At 46.0% G+C, this 21,636-nt stretch overlaps 1 protein-coding gene across 6 annotated transcripts in view; it reads right to left on the reverse strand.

Moving 5' to 3' along the window:
- Positions 1-21,636, reverse strand: part of LOC143774579 (uncharacterized) — a 56,490-nt gene that overhangs the window by 18,132 nt on the left and 16,722 nt on the right. The window contains exons 5-12 of one of the 6 annotated variants that reach the window (XM_077262311.1): positions 17,427-17,462; positions 15,299-15,361; positions 13,674-13,739; positions 13,381-13,422; positions 10,204-10,478; positions 5,489-5,537; positions 4,293-4,359; positions 58-229 (exon numbers count right to left, since the gene is read on the reverse strand). In XM_077262311.1, coding sequence (XP_077118426.1) covers positions 58-229; positions 4,293-4,359; positions 5,489-5,537; positions 10,204-10,478; positions 13,381-13,422; positions 13,674-13,739; positions 15,299-15,361; positions 17,427-17,462 — 770 coding nt within the window. Of the gene's footprint in view, positions 1-57; positions 230-4,292; positions 4,360-5,488; positions 5,538-10,203; positions 10,479-13,380; positions 13,423-13,673; positions 13,740-15,298; positions 15,365-17,426; positions 17,463-21,636 lie in introns of all 6 variants that reach the window. The other 5 variants (XM_077262310.1, XM_077262314.1, XM_077262312.1 and 2 more) reach the window with 5 other exon arrangements.

The following is a 21,636-nucleotide window of genomic DNA, read 5'->3' on the forward strand; positions in this document are numbered from 1 at the left end:
CCCCTCCAGGCCAGGAGCAAGCAGCTTTGCAGAGTGAAACTGAAAAACTTCTCTCACATGAAGGAAGTCCACTCTCAGTTTGGGGTAGAAGATGTACAGATGTTTCAGGATTTCTTTGTGCTGGGAGGAATAGAAATGGACCTGCATTTCACGCTCGTCCGGGGTATAATATCGACACAAGCTACATGAGAACATTGTGCTGGTATCACCTCGCCATCCATGGATGGGTCTAATAATGAAAAACAGGAAAAAGAGAAGCATCGTAACCGAATGGAGATTCTAAGATCCAGGTAGTTATAGGGAACCGGTCATTGATATCGGACACTGCACTATGAAACAAGGAGGCGTTTCAAAGAAAACATTTTTTTAAAAAACTGTTAGTGGACTAGGACTCTCAGATGACTAGTCCTATGCCGTTCTGCCCATCTGAATGAAAGGTCTCTCCCTATGTTTTCACATAGACAGAGACCTGATGGTCTCGGGGTTTGGGGAGAAGAAGCCTGTCAGGGGGATGGCAGACTAGTCATCTAACACAGTTCCTGGCCGGCTTTTCAAAGTTTACTCTTCAATGGTTGTTATCAAGGGATCCTCTATGGAGATGTTAAACAAACAGCAACATTAAGAATTTAAAGGGAACCTGTTACATCCTAGAAATGTTTACAATCGCTACTTTGGTGGTACATATTCCCTATACGAATGGAGACTTTTCAGTAGCACAATAACTTCTATGGTTACCAAAAAAATGAAGTTTCATCCTGCGGCGTTGCATATTTTAATAAGGTAGGGTTAGTCCAGCTGAGTCTCTTCCCCAGGACTAGTCCTGCCTCAGATCTTCTAATCATCCCCTGTGGGTGACAGACATCCTTGTCTTGTTAGGAATACCAAAAAATCTCATGCGTGAATGGGACATAACACCAGTCCTACCAAGACTGGGACTGCACCGAAGTTGTCAGGTATGACCTGGGGGGTGCATTTAGAAGACGTGAGACAGAGACGCTCCACTGGACTAGTCCTACCTCCATATACAGGTCGTTCTCAAAAAATTAGCATATAGTGTTAAATTTCATTATTTACCATAATGTAATGATTACAATTAAACTTTCATATATTATAGATTCATTATCCACCAACTGAAATTTGTCAGGTCTTTTATTGTTTTAATACTGATGATTTTGGCATACAACTCCTGATAACCCAAAAAACCTGTCTCAATAAATTAGCATATCAAGAAAAGGTTCTCTAAGGGTATGTGCACACGTTGCGGATTTCTTGCAGAAATTTCCTGAAGAAAACCGGAAATTTTCTGCAAGAAATCCGCATTTTTTTTTTTGCGTTTTTTTTCCGTTTTTTTCGCGTTTTTTAAGCATTCTGCAAGCGTAATTAGCTTGCAGAATGCTAAAGTTTTCCAAGCGATCTGTAGCATCGCTTGGAAAACTGACTGACAAGTTGGTCACACTTGTCAAACATACTGTTTGACAAGTGTGACCAACTTTTTACTATAGATGCAGCTTATGCAGCATCTATAGTAAAAGATAGAATGTTTAAAAATAATAAAAAAAATAAAAAAATGCTTATACTCACCCAGACATCTCATCAGCGGCGTCCGTTCGTCTTCCTATAGCTGGTCTGTGCGCACAGGACCTTCCGTGACGTCACGGTCACGTGAGCGGTCACATGACCGCTCACGACCAATCACAGGACAGTGACGTCATCGGCAAGGTCCTTCGCCGCACATCAGCTACAGGAACCGAAGCAACAGCGTGCAGTGGAGGCGGGAAGACATCGAGGGTGAGTATATCGCTATTTTTTATTTTAATTCTTATTTTTTGACCAATTATATGGTGCCCAGTGCGTGGAGGAGAGTCTTCTCTCCTCCACCCTGGGTACCAACCGCACATAATCTGCTTACTTCCCGCATGGTGGGCACAGCCCCGTGCGGGAAGTAAGCAGATCAATGGACCCCTAGGTGTGCGGAATCCCCTGCAATTCCGCATTTTAATGAACATGTTGCTTTTTTTTCTGCGATGCGATTTTTTCGCGGAAAAAAAGGCTACATTTGCACAAAAAATGCGGAATACACTTAAAATAATGGGAGGCATATGTAAGCGTTTTTTTCGCGTTTTTTTCGCGAAAAAACGTGAAAAAAACGCGAAAAATACTTAACGTGTGCACATGGCCTCAACGACCTATTACCCTAATCTTCTGAATCAACTAATTAACTCTAAACACATGCAAAAGATACCTGAGGCTTTTAAAAACTCCCTGCCTGGTTCATTACTCAAAACCCCCATCATGGGTAAGACTAGCGACCTGACAGATGTCAAGAAGGCCATCATTGACACCCTCAAGCAAGAGGGTAAGACCCAGAAAGAAATTTCTCAACAAATAGGCTGTTCCCAGAGTGCTGTATCAAGGCACCTCAATGGTAAGTCTGTTGGAAGGAAACAATGTGGCAGAAAACGCTGTACAACGAGAAGAGGTGACTGGACCCTGAGGAAGATTGTGGAGAAGGACCGATTCCAGACCTTGGGGAACCTGAGGAAGCAGTGGACTGAGTCTGGTGTGGAAACATCCAGAGCCACCGTGCACAGGCGTGTGCAGGAAATGGGCTACAGGTGCCGCATTCCCCAGGTAAAGCCACTTTTGAACCATAAACAGCGGCAGAAGCGCCTGACCTGGGCTACAGAGAAGCAGCACTGGACTGTTGCTAAGTGGTCCCAAGTACTTTTTTCTGATGAAAGCAAATTTTGCATGTCATTCGGAAATCAAGGTGCCAGAGTCTGGAGGAAGACTGGGGAGAAGGAAATGCCAAAATGCCTGAAGTCCAGTGTCAAGTACCCACAGTCAGTGATGGTGTGGGGTGCCATGTCAGCTGCTGGTGTTGGTCCACTGTGTTTCATCAAGGGCAGGGTCAATGCAGCTAGCTATCAGGAGATTTTGGAGCACTTCATGCTTCCATCGGCTGAAATGCTTTATGGAGATGAAGATTGCATTTTTCAGCACGACCTGGCACCTGCTCACAGTGCCAAAACCACTGGTAAATGGTTTACTGACCATGGTATTACTGTGCTCAATTGGCCTGCCAACTCTCCTGACCTGAACCCCATAGAGAATCTGTGGGATATTGTGAAGAGAAAGTTGAGAGACGCAAGACCCAACACTCTGGATGAGCTTAAGGCCGCTATTGAAGCATCCTGGGCCTCCATAACATCTCAGCAGTGTCACAGGCTGATTGCCTCCATGCCACGCCGCATTGAAGCAGTCATTTCTGCCAAAGGATTCCCGACCAAGTATTGAGTGCATAACTGAACATTATTATTTGATGGTTTTTTTGTTTGTTATTAAAAAACACTTTTATTTGATTGGACGGGTGAAATATGCTAATTTATTGAGACAGGTTTTTTGGGTTATCAGGAGTTGTAGGCCAAAATCATCAGTATTAAAACAATAAAAGACCTGACAAATTTCAGTTGGTGGATAATGAATCTATAATATATGAAAGTTTAATTGTAATCATTACATTATGGTAAATAATGAAATTTAACACTATATGCTAATTTTTTGAGAAGGACCTGTAGTATGCATGGATAAAACGGCATGACTGCTACTTAGAGGACTTCATTAGAAGATAGGATTTGTCATAAGTCCCATTATTAGTAGTGGTCCAGAATTTTTCCCCTCTCGAACAGACTTTGTTCTCTGTGCTGCTGCCCTCACTAAGGGGGTAGGAGGGGTCATTTGAACACGTCTATGCCCCATAAGCAGCTCATACTTGGGTATGTTACCTATGTATTACTTACTGTATTTTTCGGATTATAAGACGCTCAGGATTATATGACACTGAGATCTTGGTGCCGAGATCTCCATCTACACATGCACCGCCCCTGGGCGGCCATTTTCCCGAAGTCCACCGCACAGGAAACAATGGCACTGCGGGGGCTCTGGCCTTTCAGAAAATATCGGCAGAGCCCTCCGCAGTGGCACCGGACCGGAGCCCCCAGCAGTAACACCGCCAGACACCGCATCATCCCAGCCTGCAGTAACGGTACCGGTACAGTGTATACGCATTATAAGATAGACACCCGTTTCCCCTCCAAATTGGGGGGTTTAGTGCATCTTATAATCTGAAAAATACAGTATATGGATTGCTACTATTGTCATCTTACTCATTATATTGTAATAGGAGGATCATGTTAAGGGCTGGGTGTGTAAACCCTTGTAAGCCAACATCACCCATGTTTCTAAAAAGCTGGGCGAGTGAGTTACGCATGGCCACCATCTATGGTTCTTACAGCTCTGCTGGAAGCATCGTCTCTTCTGTCTTCAACTTCTTGTGCGGTTGAGTTGGCACATCAGCATCTAGGAATGGATACCAGTCTAATGTTAATTGATTAACCCTTTCATAACTGCACAATTTTTGTTTTTATGATTTTTGCACTTTTTTCACTCCTTAGAAGGAAGGGGGGAAAAAAAAACGCGCAAAAAAATAATTCACAAACTATTTTCAGTCTGTTTTTCTTTTCTTTTTGCAGGACAAGTTATAGTTTAGAATTACAACATTCATCTTATGCAACATGCTGAAGAATGGGGGAAAAAACCCAAAACGCAATTCCAGAATTTGGTTTCTGCTTTTACGCCATTCATTGTGTGGCAAAAATGACCTGGCGACATGATTGTCAAGGTCCGAGCAAATACGGCAATAAGGGATTTTTCGCTTTTCCGTCGAGCTGTATGAGGGCTTGTTTTTTTTGCGTGGTCAGGTGTAGATTTTAATGATACTATTTTAGGGTACATCTAAGTTTTTAATCCATTTTTTTATGGGAGCAATGGTGGCAAAAAAAAAGCAATTCTGGTGTTACGATTTTTTTTTTCCTTTATAAAACATTTACCTTACGGTTCATTAATTTTATATTTTGATCGATCCGACTAACAGATGTGGTGATACGAAATATGTTAATTTTTTTAATGTACTTATTTAAAAGAAAAAAAAAAAAAAAAAAAAAAAAAAAAGAGGGGGGTGATTCAAATTATTTTTTTTTAAGAACTCGCCACTTTTTTTCTAGTCCCCAGTGGGGACTTGAACCTGTGATTGTTTTATTGATTGCTCTGGATATTACAATACCACTGTGCTGCAATATAAAGAGAAAATAATATTCTCCTATGAAGTCCTCGCTACGCTTTACAGAAGGACTAAGTTGGCAGCCATGGGGGTTCTTCATTTGTCCCTGTCTGTGATGACAACGCATCACTTGAGAGAAGCCGATGGGAGCTGATGCAGGCACTTGTCACCAGCGACAACGACGCCACGGTCAGTGACTGAGTAGCGCCGGTTGTTGTTACAGGAAGATGCCGGCAGTGTAACACAGCCAGCATTAGCCGCTCAGGTGTGAGGAACCATTATGTCACACATTGTGAAAAGGTCACCCTATTGTGGAAGAGAGAAATGCCATACAATATTAACGTAAGATACAGTAGGAATGTCAGCTACCTTTGCTCTCCTCAGTAGTCCCTCCATTTTGGGTAGCGGTTCGCTTCTCCTGAAAAATAAATGAAGTATTCTAATTTAGAGCTGGAGAACAATGGAGCTGATTAACGAAAGCTGTGTACCGGTTTAGATCAGACAATCCCTTATAATGTGACAAACATGTCTCACGATGGTCTTTAGAGGGTCTTGTCTAAAAGCCAATTTAGATAATCACTGAAATCACTATTCCCAGAAAAGCCTTTCTAAGCAGGCAGTCAAACAAGCAAAACGTTGGTTCATCAGGTGCAATGAATTTTAAAGGTACCTTAAAAAATAAAATCGGCAGCGCATTATTGTCCTGAGTAAATCACCACCAGAGCTGCCGCCTCACCACCACCAGAGCTGCCGCCTCACCACCACCAGAGCTGCCGCCTCACCACCACCAGAGCTGCCGCCTCACCACCACCAGAGCTGCCGCACCCCCGACTTTGTCTCTTCCCCACTATCCCATAGAATAAGTCTGCAAGCACAGGGTCCTCTGCCCTCTGTACCAGTCTGTCATCGTAAATTTGTTTACTGTAAACGATATCTATAACTCTGTACGCAACCCCTTCTCATGTACAGCACCATGGAGTTAATGGTGCTATATAAATAATAATAACGGATGTGAAGATGTGTGACAAAGATCAGACAGACACAAACCTGAATTTTACGCATGGGTAGCACAACGACTGTAAAGTGCTGGGTGGTATTTTCATCTTGTGGAAAAATATGGGGTCATAATACGATTTTATGTTTATATTGTAATTTATATTTTGAGTGAAAAAACATTATTTTCATGTCAACAGGTTAAAGGGGGTCGTCCACTACTTGACGTCCGCTGATTAATCACTCCAGGGGGCCTCTTACAAAATGAAAAACAAACGATCGATTCTCACTTCCTGCAATTCTGGCGGGTAACGTAATATTGTTGTCTCACGTGACCGATACAGCCTTTACTATTTTGTCAACGCAGACTGCTCCGACGGAATACTGATGAGCTGCAGCCACTGACTGGCTGCAGTGGTCACGTAAGAACAAAAAGCAGCCGCTGTCAGGAGAGATTCAGCTTTTAGCATGTGAAAGTCGAAGACATCTGAATCCAAAGTACAAGTTTCTTTTATTTCTTGTCAATAAGGAGACTAGTGCATACTCCGCAGGTTCTATTACACTAATACATTTTGATCGAGCTTATATAAGCAATACAAGGTTCGGCTAACATACTTCATATTCATATATCAAGGGCAGTTTGAGGCCGTTTCTTTGTCGGACATTATAGATAGAATTAAGAATACCGGGTTCCACAGGTTCTGATTTCTGTCCCTGTTATTTTAGACGTTTTACAGCCACGCTATATGACTTTCAGTAACTATGGTTCTACAGTATTAATCTCTAGGATTATAACAATATATACTTATTAAAACATTTTTATAAACAGCAGCAGCTCATCAACATTTCATCTTTATCAAAATAGTAAAGGTTGAAGCGCTCATGTGATACAACAATGTCACCACACCCAACAGGAGCACCAGCATTGAGCACGGTTACAGAAAGCAAGTACCGTATATTCTTGTGTATAAGCTGAGTTTTTCAGCACTTTTTTTGTGCTGAAAACACCCCCCCTCGGCTTATACACAAGTCATTTGTCCCACAAGGTTGGTGGGGGAGGGGGGTGGAGAAGCAGCAGGTCATAGAGGAAGGAGCCAGCGGGGGAGGGGGAGCGGCGAAGCAGCGGGTCACAGGAGGCCAGAGCCGGCGGGGGAAGCAGCGGGTCACAGGAGGCCAGAGCCGGCGGATATGGCTAACGCCTGTGCCCGCTGCTAAAGAGAAATGAATATTCATTTCTCTTATAGCGCGCAAAGTGACACCCGCAGTCGCCGCCTTCCAGAAGACATCCTACTCACCTTTCAGCGTGCCCTCGCAGCATCTCGTTGGTCCCAGCAGCTCTTCCTGTGCTTGAGCGACCACAGCTACAGGGGGAGCCACGCATACCAGGACAGCTACGGGGGGAGCCACGCATACCAGGACAGCTACGGGGGGAGCCACGCATACCAGGACAGCTACGGGGGGAGCCACGCATACCAGGACAGCTACGGGGGGAGCCACGCATACCAGGACAGCTACGGGGGGAGCCACGCATACCAGGACAGCTACGGGGGGAGCCACGCATACCAGGACAGCTACGGGGGGAGCCACGCATACCAGGACAGCTACGGGGGGAGCCACGCATACCAGGACAGCTACGGGGGGAGCCACGCATACCAGGACAGCTACAGGGGGAGCCACGCATACCAGGACAGCTACAGGGGAGCCACGCATACCAGGAAAGCTACAGGGGAGCCACGCATACCAGGAAAGCTACAGGGGAGCCACGCATACCAGGAAAGCTACAGGGGAGCCACGCATACCAGGACAGCTACAGGGGAAGCCACGCATACCAGGACAGCTACAGGGGAAGCCACGCATACCAGGACAGCTACGGGAGGAGCCACGCATACCAGGACAGCTACGGGGGGAGCCACGCATACCAGGACAGCTACGGGGGGAGCCACGCATACCAGGACAGCTACGGGGGGAGCCACGCATACCAGGACAGCTACGGGGGGAGCCACGCATACCAGGACAGCTACGGGGGGAGCCACGCATACCAGGACAGCTACGGGGGGAGCCACGCATACCAGGACAGCTACGGGGGGAGCCACGCATACCAGGACAGCTACGGGGGGAGCCACGCATACCAGGACAGCTACAGGGGGAGCCACGCATACCAGGACAGCTACAGGGGAGCCACGCATACCAGGAAAGCTACAGGGGAGCCACGCATACCAGGACAGCTACGGGGGGAGCCACGCATACCAGGACAGCTACGGGGGGAGCCACGCATACCAGGACAGCTACAGGGGAGCCACGCATACCAGGAAAGCTACAGGGGAAGCCACGCATACCAGGACAGCTACGGGAGGAGCCACACATACCAGGACAGCTACGGGGGGAGCCACGCATACCAGGACAGCTACGGGGGGAGCCACGCATACCAGGACAGCTACGGGGGGAGCCACGCATACCAGGACAGCTACGGGGGGAGCCACGCATACCAGGACAGCTACGGGGGGAGCCACGCATACCAGGACAGCTACGGGGGGAGCCACGCATACCAGGACAGCTACAGGGGAGCCACGCATACCAGGAAAGCTACAGGGGAGCCACGCATACCAGGAAAGTTACAGGGGAGCCACGCATACCAGGAAAGCTACAGGGGAAGCCACACATACCAGGAAAGCTACAGGGGAGCCACGCATACCAGGAAAGCTACAGGGGAAGCCACACATACCAGGACAGCTACGGGGGGAGCCACGCATACCAGGACAGCTACGGGGGGAGCCACGCATACCAGGACAGCTACGGGGGGAGCCACGCATACCAGGACAGCTACGGGGGGAGCCACGCATACCAGGACAGCTACGGGGGGAGCCACGCATACCAGGACAGCTACGGGGGGAGCCACGCATACCAGGACAGCTACAGGGGAGCCACGCATACCAGGAAAGCTACAGGGGAGCCACGCATACCAGGAAAGTTACAGGGGAGCCACGCATACCAGGAAAGCTACAGGGGAAGCCACACATACCAGGACAGCTACAGGGGAAGCCACGCATACCAGGACAGCTACGGGAGGAGCCACGCATACCAGGACAGCTACGGGGGGAGCCACGCATACCAGGACAGCTACGGGGAGAACCACGCATACCAGGACAACTACGGGGAGAGCCACGCATACCAGGACAACTACGGGTAAAGCCACGCATACCAGGACAGCTACAGGGGAAGCCACGCATACCAGGACAGCTACAGGGGAAGCCACACATATCAGGACAACTACGGCGGAACCCACGCATAGCAGGACAGCTACGGCGGAATCCACGCATACCAGGACAGCTACGGAGGGAGCCACGTATACCAGGACAACGACGGGGGGTGGGGGTGGGGTGGGGTGGAGAGCTATACTCGAGTCAATAAGCTTACCCAGTTATCCGTGTCAAAATTAGGTGCCTCGGCTTATACTCGGGTCGGCTTAGACTCCAGTATATACGGTATATATTGATTTCTGGAAACCTCTTTAAAAATCAGGTCAAAAGTGGACAATTTTTACTCTTTAATTTATATTCCTGTTGATTCCCTGAGTATCAGCGTTTTTTTTAAATTGCAATTTGCCATGTGGTTCCAGAGATATGGCCTGTTTTATTTAGAATACCCAATATGCTAATTTTTATGGTCTCTTCATGGAGGTGTGGCTCACATGGCAGTTACGCAGAAAAAAAAAAAAAAAAGGCACACCCCGATTTTTTTTTTAAAGAAATCAAACTTAGAACATAGTTGACTTCTTAACAGGTTCTCTCTTTAAAGAGGTTTGTATTACAGAATTATTACTTTTCTGTTTTGTAAGTGCCACATTTCAGGTCCCTCAATTATCTGGGAGCCGAAAACAGGCACAAATCTCTCTCTTCAGTCATGGTAGTTAGAAACAATGCATCACTGCAGACAAATAATTTAGACCAGGTTTATCTACACTGAATACAATGTGACAAAACCAAACTTTCAACAGGTCCCCTTGTTCATAGGTAGGTAGGTCTTAGAAGTCATCTATATACCTCCCGTACCTACCCTTTAAGGCTCCATCCCAGCAATGGCCTCATACTCACTTGTTTGGCTCCTGTGTTTGCCGTCGGACTGACCACTGGAGTTATCGGCTGCTGTGGAATTTTCAGCTGAGTGACCACTGGAGTTTTCGGCTGAGTGACCACGGAAGTTTTCGGCTGCTGTGGAGTTTTCGGCTGAGAGACCACAGGAGTTTTCGGCTTTTGTGGAGTTTTCGGCTGAGAGACCACGGGAGTTTTCGGCTGCTGTGGGGTTTTCGGCTTCTGTGGAGTTTTCGGCTGAGTGACCACTGGAGTTTTCGGCTGCTGAGGATTTTTTGCTGCATAAAATCATATACAAATATAACTGTATACACAAAACAAACATTCATTGGAGAGAGGTTGTTACCCCCTACCGCCACTATCATTCGGAGATCTAGAATAATGGTTTTCCCAAATTAAAAAAGTTATTTTTAATAGAGGAGATAAGCAGCTGCCAAACATTTTATGGGGCAAAAAATTGGATTGAATAGCTTAAACCATATTTTTCTAAAAAAATTGACACGACGTATAACCAATGTTGTTTTACCCCCTTAGCAACCACGTCTGGAAGGGATTCAAAGGGAATTCAAATACATAAATCAAGAGGAAATTAGCGGCCAGTGTGAAAACTCCAAAAGCCGCTAAATGTTTGCACAGGTATTTTGCAAGTTTTCAAGGCTTCACATGAGCCTCGGGAATGCGTGTGCCAACACCGCCGGAACAGTACCGGCATGGGAGGGAAGTATAAAGCTTATTTTACTGGGGGCAAACCAAAGATGGGGAATGAGAAAGAATTGCCCTAGTAGTGGACAAACCCTTTAAGAACTATCTTCGGTGTAAAGAAAAACAAGAAGTCCTTTCTGCAAGTGATGATATGCATTCTTAAGGCTGTTTCAGACATCCGTGATGAATCAGCCAGATTTCGGATCGCAATGCTTGGGCTGACCGCACATCTAACTGACAGCTTCATATATTCCAATCACGGTCAGGTCAGGAGATGTGCGACAAGCCGGGGCTTTGCGATAAGGCCTCGGACGTCTGAAAGAGCCCTTACTGTGCAGCATTTTTCCCTACACCTGCCTAAAACTTATGCATAGTGCTGTATTTATCAGGGTAATGCAGGTGGAATGGGATTATATTGCACAAAGTCCATCTGATTCCAACCTTTTGCAGTACCCTCTAGGTCACAATGTGACCCTATACACTTACTTTAAGCTATGATCTATTATCCGCATAAAGCAATTTTTGTTGACATGGCCAAAACCGCCAAAATTTCACCTAAAAGAAGAGGCTTTTGAAGCATAAAATATAACCACAACAGGGCCCCAAACCAATTGTAAAAAAGAAGAGATCTGACCATTACTGTACGATACAAGAATTTGGAGATATAAAGATCTTCTGTAAAGGCCAGCAACTAAACGCGATCATTTATTACACTACATTTCTGGAACATCTCCCTGTTGATTCTTGACGGTTCCAGCAGTCTGACCTGCAGATGATGTAAGATACGGTATATAGACTATTGATCAGGTTTCCAGTTTAACAAAAGATCCAATCAATGTATAATAAAAAGTTTCTACACCTTGTGTGTCAATTCATCAACACTTTCAAGGTCTCTGCTTACTGTCAGTGAATCATCTACTGCTTGAACTGTAGAAAACCTATCCTCATCCTGTCTAACTGATACCAGTGCACAGTTCTGTATAACAACGGATGGCATTTTGGTTCCCACGCGTGATAAAAAAGGTTCATAATACACAGGTGCTTCTCACAAAATTAGAAGATCATCAAAAAGTTAATTTATTTCAGTTGCGCTTTAAAAGGTCCCTTAGTCTGTTTCATTAGGCTCCACAATCATGGGGAAGACTGCTGACTTTACAGATGTCCAGAAGGCAGTCATTGACACACTCCACAAGGAGGGTAAGCCACAAAAGGTCACTGCTAAAGAAGCTGGCTGTTCAGAGAGTGCTGTATCCAAGCATATTAATGGGAAGTTGAGTGGAAGCAAAAAGTGTGGTAGAAAAAGGTGCACAAGCAATCGGGATAACGGCAGCCTTGAAAGATTGATAAGAAAAGGCCATTCAAAATTTTGGGGGAGATTCCCAAAGAGTGGACTGCTGCTGGAGTCATTGCTTCAAGAGCCACCACACATAGACATATCCAGGACATGGGCTACAAGTGTCGCATTCCTTGTGTCAGGCCACTCATGACCAATATACAATGCCAAAAGCGCCTTACCTAGGCCAAAGAGAAAAAGAACTGGACTGTTGCTCAGTGGTCCAAGGTGTTGTTTTCAGATGAAAGTAAATTTGCATTTCATTTGGAAACCACGGTCCCAGAATCTGGAGGAAGAGTGGAGAGGCCACAATCCAAGCTGCTGGAGGTCTAGTGTGAAGTTTCCACAATCAGTGATGGTTTGGGGAGCCATGTCATCTGCTGGTGTAGATCCACTGTGTTTTATCAAGACCAAAATCAGCACAGCCGCCTACCAGGAAATTTTAGAGCACTTCATGCTTCCCTCTGCCGACAAGCTTTTTGGAGATGGAAATGTCATTCTCCAGCAGGACTTGGCACCTGTCCACACTGCCAAAAGTACCAATACCTGGTTTAAATACAACAATATCACTGTGCTTGATTGTGCCTGATCTTACCCCCATAGAGAATCTATGGGATATTGTCAAGAGGAAGATGAGACACCAGACCCAACAATGCAGAAGAGCTGAAGGATGCTATCAAAGCAACCTGGGCTTCCACAACACCTCAGCAGTGCCACAGGCTGATCACCTCCATGCCACGCCACATTGATGCAGTAATTGAGGCAAAAGGAGCCCCGACCAAGTACTGAGTGCATTTACTAAACATACATCTCAGTAGGCCAACATTACGGATTTTACAATCATTTTTCAAGCTGGTGTTATAAAGTATTCTAATTTACTGAGATAATGACTTTTGGGTTTTCATTGGCTGTAAGCCATAATCATCAACATTAACAGAAATAAACACTTGAAATAGATCACGTGGTTTGTAATGACTATATAACATAGAAGTTTCACTGTTTTGTATTGAAGAACTGAAATAAATTAACTTTATGATATTCTAATTTTGTGAGAAGCACCTGTAGGCTTGGCAATGAGAAACTAGATTCCTAGCAGACCAAGAGACCTAACATCATGGAGGCCAAAGCAAGGTATGGATCCTCACCTACTGCAGCTTGCCATAGTCTCTTTTGTCGTTTAGCGGCACCTGGAAATAGGAAAACATAACCAGAAAAAAACCTGAGATGTGAAAACTAGTTCAGCCGAATAAAGCTGATAAGTTGCGCTTATCAACCCAAGAAACTCCCGCTATCATACTGAAAGTGCATTGAAAACCGCCATCCCATGAGCGGCTTTAGGATGCAATGAGCAGCTGCCCCTTTTCCAATCAATGCGTTTTCAATATCTACGGTTCTGTTCTTGTAGCATTATGTATTAATATAGTATGGAAACTCTCACGTCTTAATTTTTTCTCTCTTTTACGAAAAGCTTTCTCTGTCTTCTGATTAGAATTTTTAGCAGCATCTGACAGCAAAGAAAAAAAAAAAAAAAAGAAAAAAAGAGAGGACATGAAAATGCACACGAAAACGTGGAGCAGCTGCCGGCACTAATCAATCAGGAGCATCCTCTGAAGAAACCAGACCATTACTATCGAAATAATTCATTTCAATATATCTCCAAACTCTTGTATCGTAAAGATCCTCTGAGCAGTCGTCATTTCGGAAGCAGAGGATCCACTGCCAAACTACTATTGTCTTCTATACTCGGCCCGAGTCCCACTAAGCTGGGTGGATACAGTCTTTACTTATTATGAAGTTTACCATTATGTAAGAAACATTTATGTACAGAAAGCCTATATTCACCAAGGGCATAAATACGAGGGGGTACCCCCAAAAAAAGGAGAATTATTTTCTGTAGGCAAATGGGTTGGCCATGCTGCCCTCTCCCGCTAGGTACGTTTAGTAGACACTCTCCTCTGCTCCGTTGGCCAAATAGCATTCGTGAGAAACCATCGCAGCGGACAGCGATTGTTTTCTTAAGCCCCTCCCAACAATTTTATGATGGCAAACTTTAAGAAGCAACTCGCCAACACCAAATTTTGTTTCCTGATGTATCAGAAACGGTTTCAATGCTTCGGGAACCTTATGAGAAGGAAGTTCTAAGCCGGGCAAGAATTTACGAGTGGTTTGCCCGGTACAGAAGTGGCCAAACGTCACAAAGTTGAACCCCTTAACATCAAAAATGTTCAAAAAGTGCTCAACGCCCATACATTTTTGATCGTCGCAAAGCAAATCGATGAAAATTTCCTGGAGTTTTTGCCAAAGAATCCTAAAGATTGGAAACTGAGAAGAGTCACGGCAACGTTTGTTCCGCGACTGCTTTCCGATGACCAGAGGGAGAACCGTCCGAGAGCGTGTCAGGAATTGAAAGGACAGACACAAACTGACCCTGATTTTTTGGGTCAAAAGTCATCAAAGGAGATTAATCTTGGCGTAAAGCCTACGATCCTGAAACAAAACAGCAGTCCAGCCAGTGGAAGACAACTTCATCACCAGACAAAAAAAAAAAGTAATGACAAGTGAAATCAAATTTCAAGTCGATTACGTTTTTTGTTTTTTTACATCAAGTGAGTCGTTTAACAGCATTAGATAAATATAAAACATGTTTCGACTCGTTGGGACAAGTGCATGGCATCTAATGGACAGTAATTTGAAGGGGATTAATGTTTTCAAGAAGTTATTTTGAATAAAAATAAAATTAAATAAAATAATTCTTGGGAATTTTTGGATGCCCCCTCGTATACGGACACTCCAGAATTCTTTGGAGACTGTTGGAAATCACATGGCTGTGTATTTCTTGGTTTTTGCAGGACGCTGATCGAATCTAAAAATCTTCTAAATTGGAGTTAGAGCAGCACTCACACTAGCAAATTGGCCGTGTGGGATTACCGAAGCTTGGCCATAATCAAACCCCGGTCTCCTGCACATGGCCTTACAGTTCCTCAGTTAAATTAGCGCAAGTCACTGTTTTTTTCCTAACACAATCCTGGACTATCCGCACATGTACACCCCATAGGTCTTTACCTCCGGAAGGCTTGGACTGGTTGGCATTTGTCTTCTGTTGCTTCTGTGGATTCTTCGCTGCACCTACTGACAATGAAGAATGGGATTAGGGCAGTCCCAAGCTTTTGATTGTAGGTGGTGGTGTACACATGGTGGGCTTTATATATTATAGAGGAAAGAAAAGCATGAGTAGGACGTCTTTGTAAGAAAGCCTGCTGAACATTTCATGAATATGAAGGTGTCCTGACTCTCCAACGATGGCAGATGCCCCCAAAAAAGATCGGACATGTTGGAATTAAATATGCCTTATCCTTCAGGCTAGGGCTACACGGCAGCATTGAGATTACAGTGATGTAAATTAATACGTTTCGTATGGAGTCGAACTGATACAGAATCACAACTGTTCCCGTGTGTCTGATCTTCTGTCGCTGCTGGCAAGTGACACTTGCCATAGATATTGATGCATGTTGCATGCGACTTGGCTTTTTTTTTTTTTTTTTTTTTACAGCAAAATTGCAGCTCGAAAATAGTTGCACAGCAGCAAGTATCAGACAAGTTGCAAAGATGATTTTGCTATTGCAACTTGTCTGACAACTGCTGCCGCAGAGTAGCTCCAGGCTTTGTCCAAAATATCTGGCGATTCCCTTCTCCTCTGCCTGCATGCCTGATCGATCTAGGGGAGTCAGGACAAATAGCTGTCAGTCTGTTCTGACAGACTGGAAAAAAAAAAAAAACTTGCATGTTCACGGCAGTCGACAAAAGTGGGTCAAGTCTTCTACTGGAGAAGAAAATTACAAAGTGCTAATGGCTGCAAAAAAAGAAGGAAAATATTTAAAAAAAAAAAAAAAAAAAAAAGCAAGCAGCTAATTTCTAATAATTTCCCATGGAGGAAAAGGGCAAAGGCTAAAACATAACTCGCTTCTTCCGCCTTCTTTGTTACTATCGAAACAACCCACATGCCCTAGTGAGGTGGTGGACGAGGCTCTTCCTTTAGGAGACCAGCATTCAACCATGATCATGTTTTACACTGCTACAAGGAACATCATGTAATGCTTCATCTAAATAGCATCGCCCTCCTGTGATGTCAGCTGATTATTGGCGGGTCCGGCAGTCGGGCTTGTAGATGAGGGATAATAAAGGGTGAACTTAGTTGTCCATGGAACGCAGTCCACAGACCGGCCACATCAATATATAACAGGCTGTCGAGCCCAGGTCAGGAGATCCAAGGTCAATACATGGACTGTGCTCCACGGACAAATAGATTCCCCATTATTATCCCTCACCTGCAAACCCGACTGCTGGACCCACCAAGAAACAGCTGGCATCACAGGAGGGAGACCCATGGCCAGTCTGTGTGTCACAGTCCGTACTCGGACGTCTCCAAAAATGTAGATAAGATTATTGCACAAGTGTCTGGGATAACAGAGGATCCAAACAATGAATAATAAAATGTTCTTATAGACATTTTCAATTTATAAATATTTGTAATCCCTTTACTTGCCTGCAGCGCTGACATCATGTTGCCAGTACTACAGTCAGTGAGTGCCCTCAGTGGCTCTGCCTGAATAGACAGCACGAGCTGCTCAGATCACAACACTGATTGCCTGCAGCACTGATGTCATGTCGACAGTACTACAGTCAGTGAGTTCAGTGACCCTGCCTGAATAGACAGCACGAGCCGCTCAGATCACATAACCGATTGCTTGCAGCGCTAACGTCATGTCGCCATTACTAGTCAGTAAGTGACCTCAGTGGTTCTGCCTGAACAGACAGCACGAGCCGCTCAGATCACATCACTGATTGTCTGCAGTGCTGTCAAAGGCAGGCAGTTAACACCTGGAGCAGAGGTGGAGACTCATTGCTGGACCTGGGGAGGTAGAGCAAGGAAAAAAGTTTTGCTGTACCTGTGCACGAGTGTTTTCTGAAATAGAAAAACCCTTTAAAGGTCTCTGCTTGCTGCAATTGAATCATGTATAGCTTATATGCAGAGGCAGAAATCCCGTCCTGATCACGCCTGACAATGGTGCGCAGCTCATCAGCATCTTGGTTCTCGTGTGAAGAAAGGGCAAATATGAAAATGAAAGACTAGATTCCCAGGATCCCCAGAGAACTAATATTATGATGGCGGAAACAATGTATAGATCCTCACCTCCTGAAGTCTGCGGTTGTTGATTAATGGCAGGACCTGGAAGGGGAAAAAAAAAAGAAGTTTTTTTTCGGAGCCCATGACAGCACCACGAGAGAGGAGATCTGCCCTTCAGGGACAGGAAACCTACAGATACAAAAGGGCAGCACTTCTCCCATGCATCAGTTGGATTACAGAGCCCAAGAGGACCTCCACGGTTAATGGCAGAAATATATACAATACTCTAACACCAAACAATTTCACACACGTGAAAACTTGTAAGAGTAAGAAGTGCACACCCACACGTGAAGGGAGGGAATCTAAGGGTGCTGTCATGGGCTCCGAAAAATACCATTACCGGTAAGTAACAGACTTTATACAGTCTCCCATGACAGCACGAGAGAATTAGAGAGGTAATAATTTTTCTTAGGGAGGGACCACAGACTGCAGCACCCTTATACCGAAGGCGAGATCTGAGGAGGCACCCATATCCAACCTATAATGATTATAAAAGGTGGAAGGACAATGTAGCTGCCTTACATATATGGTCGAGTGAGACCTCCGACCTCTCCACCCATGAGGTTGCCATGGCTCAAGTGGAATGCGCCCTTAGCCCCTCCGGTGCCGGCCTGCCACTCTATGTATATGCTAAAGAAATAGCCTCCCTAATCCACCTAGCTAAAGTACTCTTTGACACCCTATGACCCTTGCTGATGCCCTGGAAGGACAAAAAAAGGCATTATCCTTCTTCCAAGGATTAGTAACCAATTAATACTCTAGCACGCACCTCCTATCGTCTAAAGTATGGAGCTTCCTTTCTTTCTGGTTAGTAGGCTTGGGGAGGAAAGAAGGGAGAACTATCTCCTGCGACCTGTGGAATCTGGAGGCTACCTTGGGCAAGTAAGCTGGATCTGGCCTAAGCACCACTCTGTCATCCAGGAACTGTTTATATGGAGGAAGTCTAGAAAGAGCCTGGAATTCACCCTCCGCAGAGATCCAGATGTTCCAGTAGCACCCATGGATCGGAGACCGACATGGTCCTTAGCCATGAGAACTCCGCCCTCCTCGGCCAAAAAGGGGCAATTACTACAACCCTTGCCCTGTCCTCCCTGATTTTCCTCACCACTAGAGGCAAAAGGGCTAAGGGGAGAAAGGCACACCCCAGGTTGAAGTCCCACTTTATCAAGAAGGAATCTACCACCAGCGATTTCTCTCTGGGGTCGAGAGAACAGAACAGTTTCACTTTTCTGTTCTTCTTGGTGGCAAAAAGGTCTACGTCTGGCTGACCCCACATCCGTACAATCTGGTCGAAGACTGCATTTTTCAGCCTCCATTCTCCCTGCCTTAGTAGGTTGTGGCTCAAAAAAATCTGCCCTGATGTTGTCCTTTCCTCTTATGTGCAGTGCGGTTAAAGATAGAAAATGCTCCTCTGCTATTTTAAAAAGCCGCTCTGTCACCTCCATTAGGGGTCTGGATCGAGTTCCGCAATGGTGGTTGATGTAGGCCACCGCAACCTGATTGTCGGAGAGGATCCTTACGTGATAACCCTGGAGGTATATAAGGAGCCCCTTAACTGCCAGTTCTACTGCCGTTAGCTCTTTCAGGTTAGATGAACTCTCTAACTGTTGATCCAATAGGCCCTGGACTACGACCTCCCCCATATGTCCCCCCCAACCACTAGGGCTAGGACCGTGGTGATCACCCGGGTTGTGTGATTTTCCCAGGGAACCCCCCTGGACAGGTTAACCCGAGTCTAACCATCACCACAGGAAATGTATAAAAGCCAAGGACAAGGTCAGCAGTACCCCCTAAGGGCCCTATAATTAACCAACACGTCCCATTGTAAGGTTCTCGTATGAAGCTGTGCCCACCGGACCGCCGGGATGCAGGAGGTTAGCGAACACAACAGGGACATAGCCGCCGGCCTAAGGCACATAGTGGGTTGGTTTGATGCTCTTAACACCTGGTGCTGAAGGTGAATCAACTTATCAGGTGGCAGACGACACTCCTTTCTTTCTGAGTCCAGAATGAGCCCCAGAAACTGACCTTTAAGGGTCGTAGCCGAGACTTTTTAAATGTTCAGTTGCCACCCCACGCATTCCAGAGTGGACATTGTCCTCTCTACCTGAACTAAGCAATGCTCTGTGGATCTCCCTACAATAAGAAAGTCATCCAGGTAGGGAAAAACCAGGACGTTGGTTTTGCACAAGTGGGCCATGACACCAGGAACTACTTTTGTAAACACGCGAGGGGCCACAGCAAGACCGAAGGGGAGAGGTCTAAATTGAAAATGTCTAACCGCGTTCCCCATGACTACCGCCACCCTGAGGAACCCATGGTGATCTGCATGAAGGTACGTGGTAGAAGGCATCTTTTAGATCCAACACCGCCATAAAACAGTTTTCAAAAAATAGTTTTATTGCCGAACCAATCGATTCCATCTCGAAAGGGCGAACTACCAAGAACCCCTTTAGAGCTCTAAGATTAATGATAGTCCTGAAGGAGCCATCCGGTTTCTGAATCAGAAGGGACAGGGGGGTAGTAGAATCCTCTACCCCTCCACCGGGACCTCCTTATGGCATAGCTCCTGGACCTCAGCCTTCAGGGCGGCGTGTTCTGAGGGGGACGACCAGGGAGGGGTTACCATAAATTCGTCTTGCGGGATAGCGGAAAATTCCAATCTGAGCCCTGATGATATCAGGCTATGCTCCCAGTCACTATTGGTAATCCGTGACCAGGCCAACAGCTTACCTCCTACAGGGCCGCCAGTTATTGGGGCAGTTTCTTATGCTCTCGCGATGAGCCACCAAACATGAACCCCGTACCTCTTTTCTTCCTCTCATTACACTTGGCTAGGTCCCTGGAAGGCTTACTATGACTGAACCTTCTACTTAAAGGGACGCCGATAGGAAGGGGTGCCGATAGCAAGGGGTCGACAAGGTGGGGAGTTTCTTTTTATCGTCCCCTGCCTTCTCTAGAAGCTCATCCAGAACCGGCGCAAAGTAGTACTCCCCTTCACAGGGTAAGGAACAAAGTCTGGACCTGGCTTGAATATCCCCCGGCCAGCACATCAGCCATAACTCTCTCCGAGCTGTGTTAGAGAGGCCCGCTGCTCTAGCTGCCATCCTGACTGAATCCGCTGAGGCATCAGACAAAAATGCTGCGGCCCCCTGGATCACCAGTAAAGTGCATAAAATGGTCTCACGAGAGGCCTCCCCTTCAACTGAGTCTCTAGCTGGTCCACCCAGACCATCATTGACCTGGCCTTACACGTGGATGCCACTGCTGGTCTCAGGGATCCTGCCGACATCTCCCATGCCCCCTTAAGGAAAGTGTCTGTCTTCTTATCCAGAGGGTCCTTTAGGGTTCCCAGGTTCTCAAATGGCAATGAGGATATTTTTGATGCTTTGACCACCTCCGCATCCAGCTTTGGTGCTTTATTCCAAGTATTTACTACAAGATCCTCAAAGGGGTATCTTCATTTAAACGCTGGAGGAAGGGAGCCCCTCTTCTCCAGCCTGTTCCACTCCCGGTGTACCAGAGACTGGATCTTTTCATTTAAGAGGAAAGACCTGCACTTCCTATGATCTAGCCCCGCAAACATGACGCCCTGAACCGAATGTTACAGCCGGGACTCTACTACCCCCATAGTGCCCCTGACCGCTTTCACTAACTTGTCCACACGGTCTAAGGGAAAACAAAAGTGGCCAGAGTCCTCTTCCGAAGAAGAGGAAGATGAAGGAGATGAGCCAGGAGTCCTCATTCCCTATATAGTCAATAGGGGAGTCTGAATCTGGAAAGCTTGCTTTATGTCCATTCCCTTTCCTTTTGGAACCCTCTCCGTGGGATAAGGGACTTCATGGACTCCCTTACTTCGTCTCTAATAATCTCCTTCAGGATTGCGGCGAAGTTAGGCATCTCTTCTGCCACGTGTGGGGGGCAGAAAGCATGAGGTTATATACCCTACCCTAGCGGCTGTCCCCCTCCACCCCCCTGCGGTGAAGCCTCACTGTCTGCTGGACACAGGGCTGACAATCTTTTTTTTCCGGCAAGGGCGATCTGCAAAGGGCGCATTCCTTGTGTCTCGACTTCCCTGTACACTTCTTTCCCTGGCAGAACAAGAGAAATAAGGGGAAGACTGCATCACTGAGTGAACATTCACGAAGATCACTCACCAGTGTTGCTGTAAGTAGGTACCGGATTATGAGGGGGGCATATCTCAGCCGACGCTGCT

The sequence above is a fragment of the Ranitomeya variabilis genome, chromosome 5, assembly GCF_051348905.1.
Source record: "Ranitomeya variabilis isolate aRanVar5 chromosome 5, aRanVar5.hap1, whole genome shotgun sequence".
Taxonomy (NCBI): Eukaryota; Metazoa; Chordata; class Amphibia; order Anura; family Dendrobatidae; genus Ranitomeya; species Ranitomeya variabilis.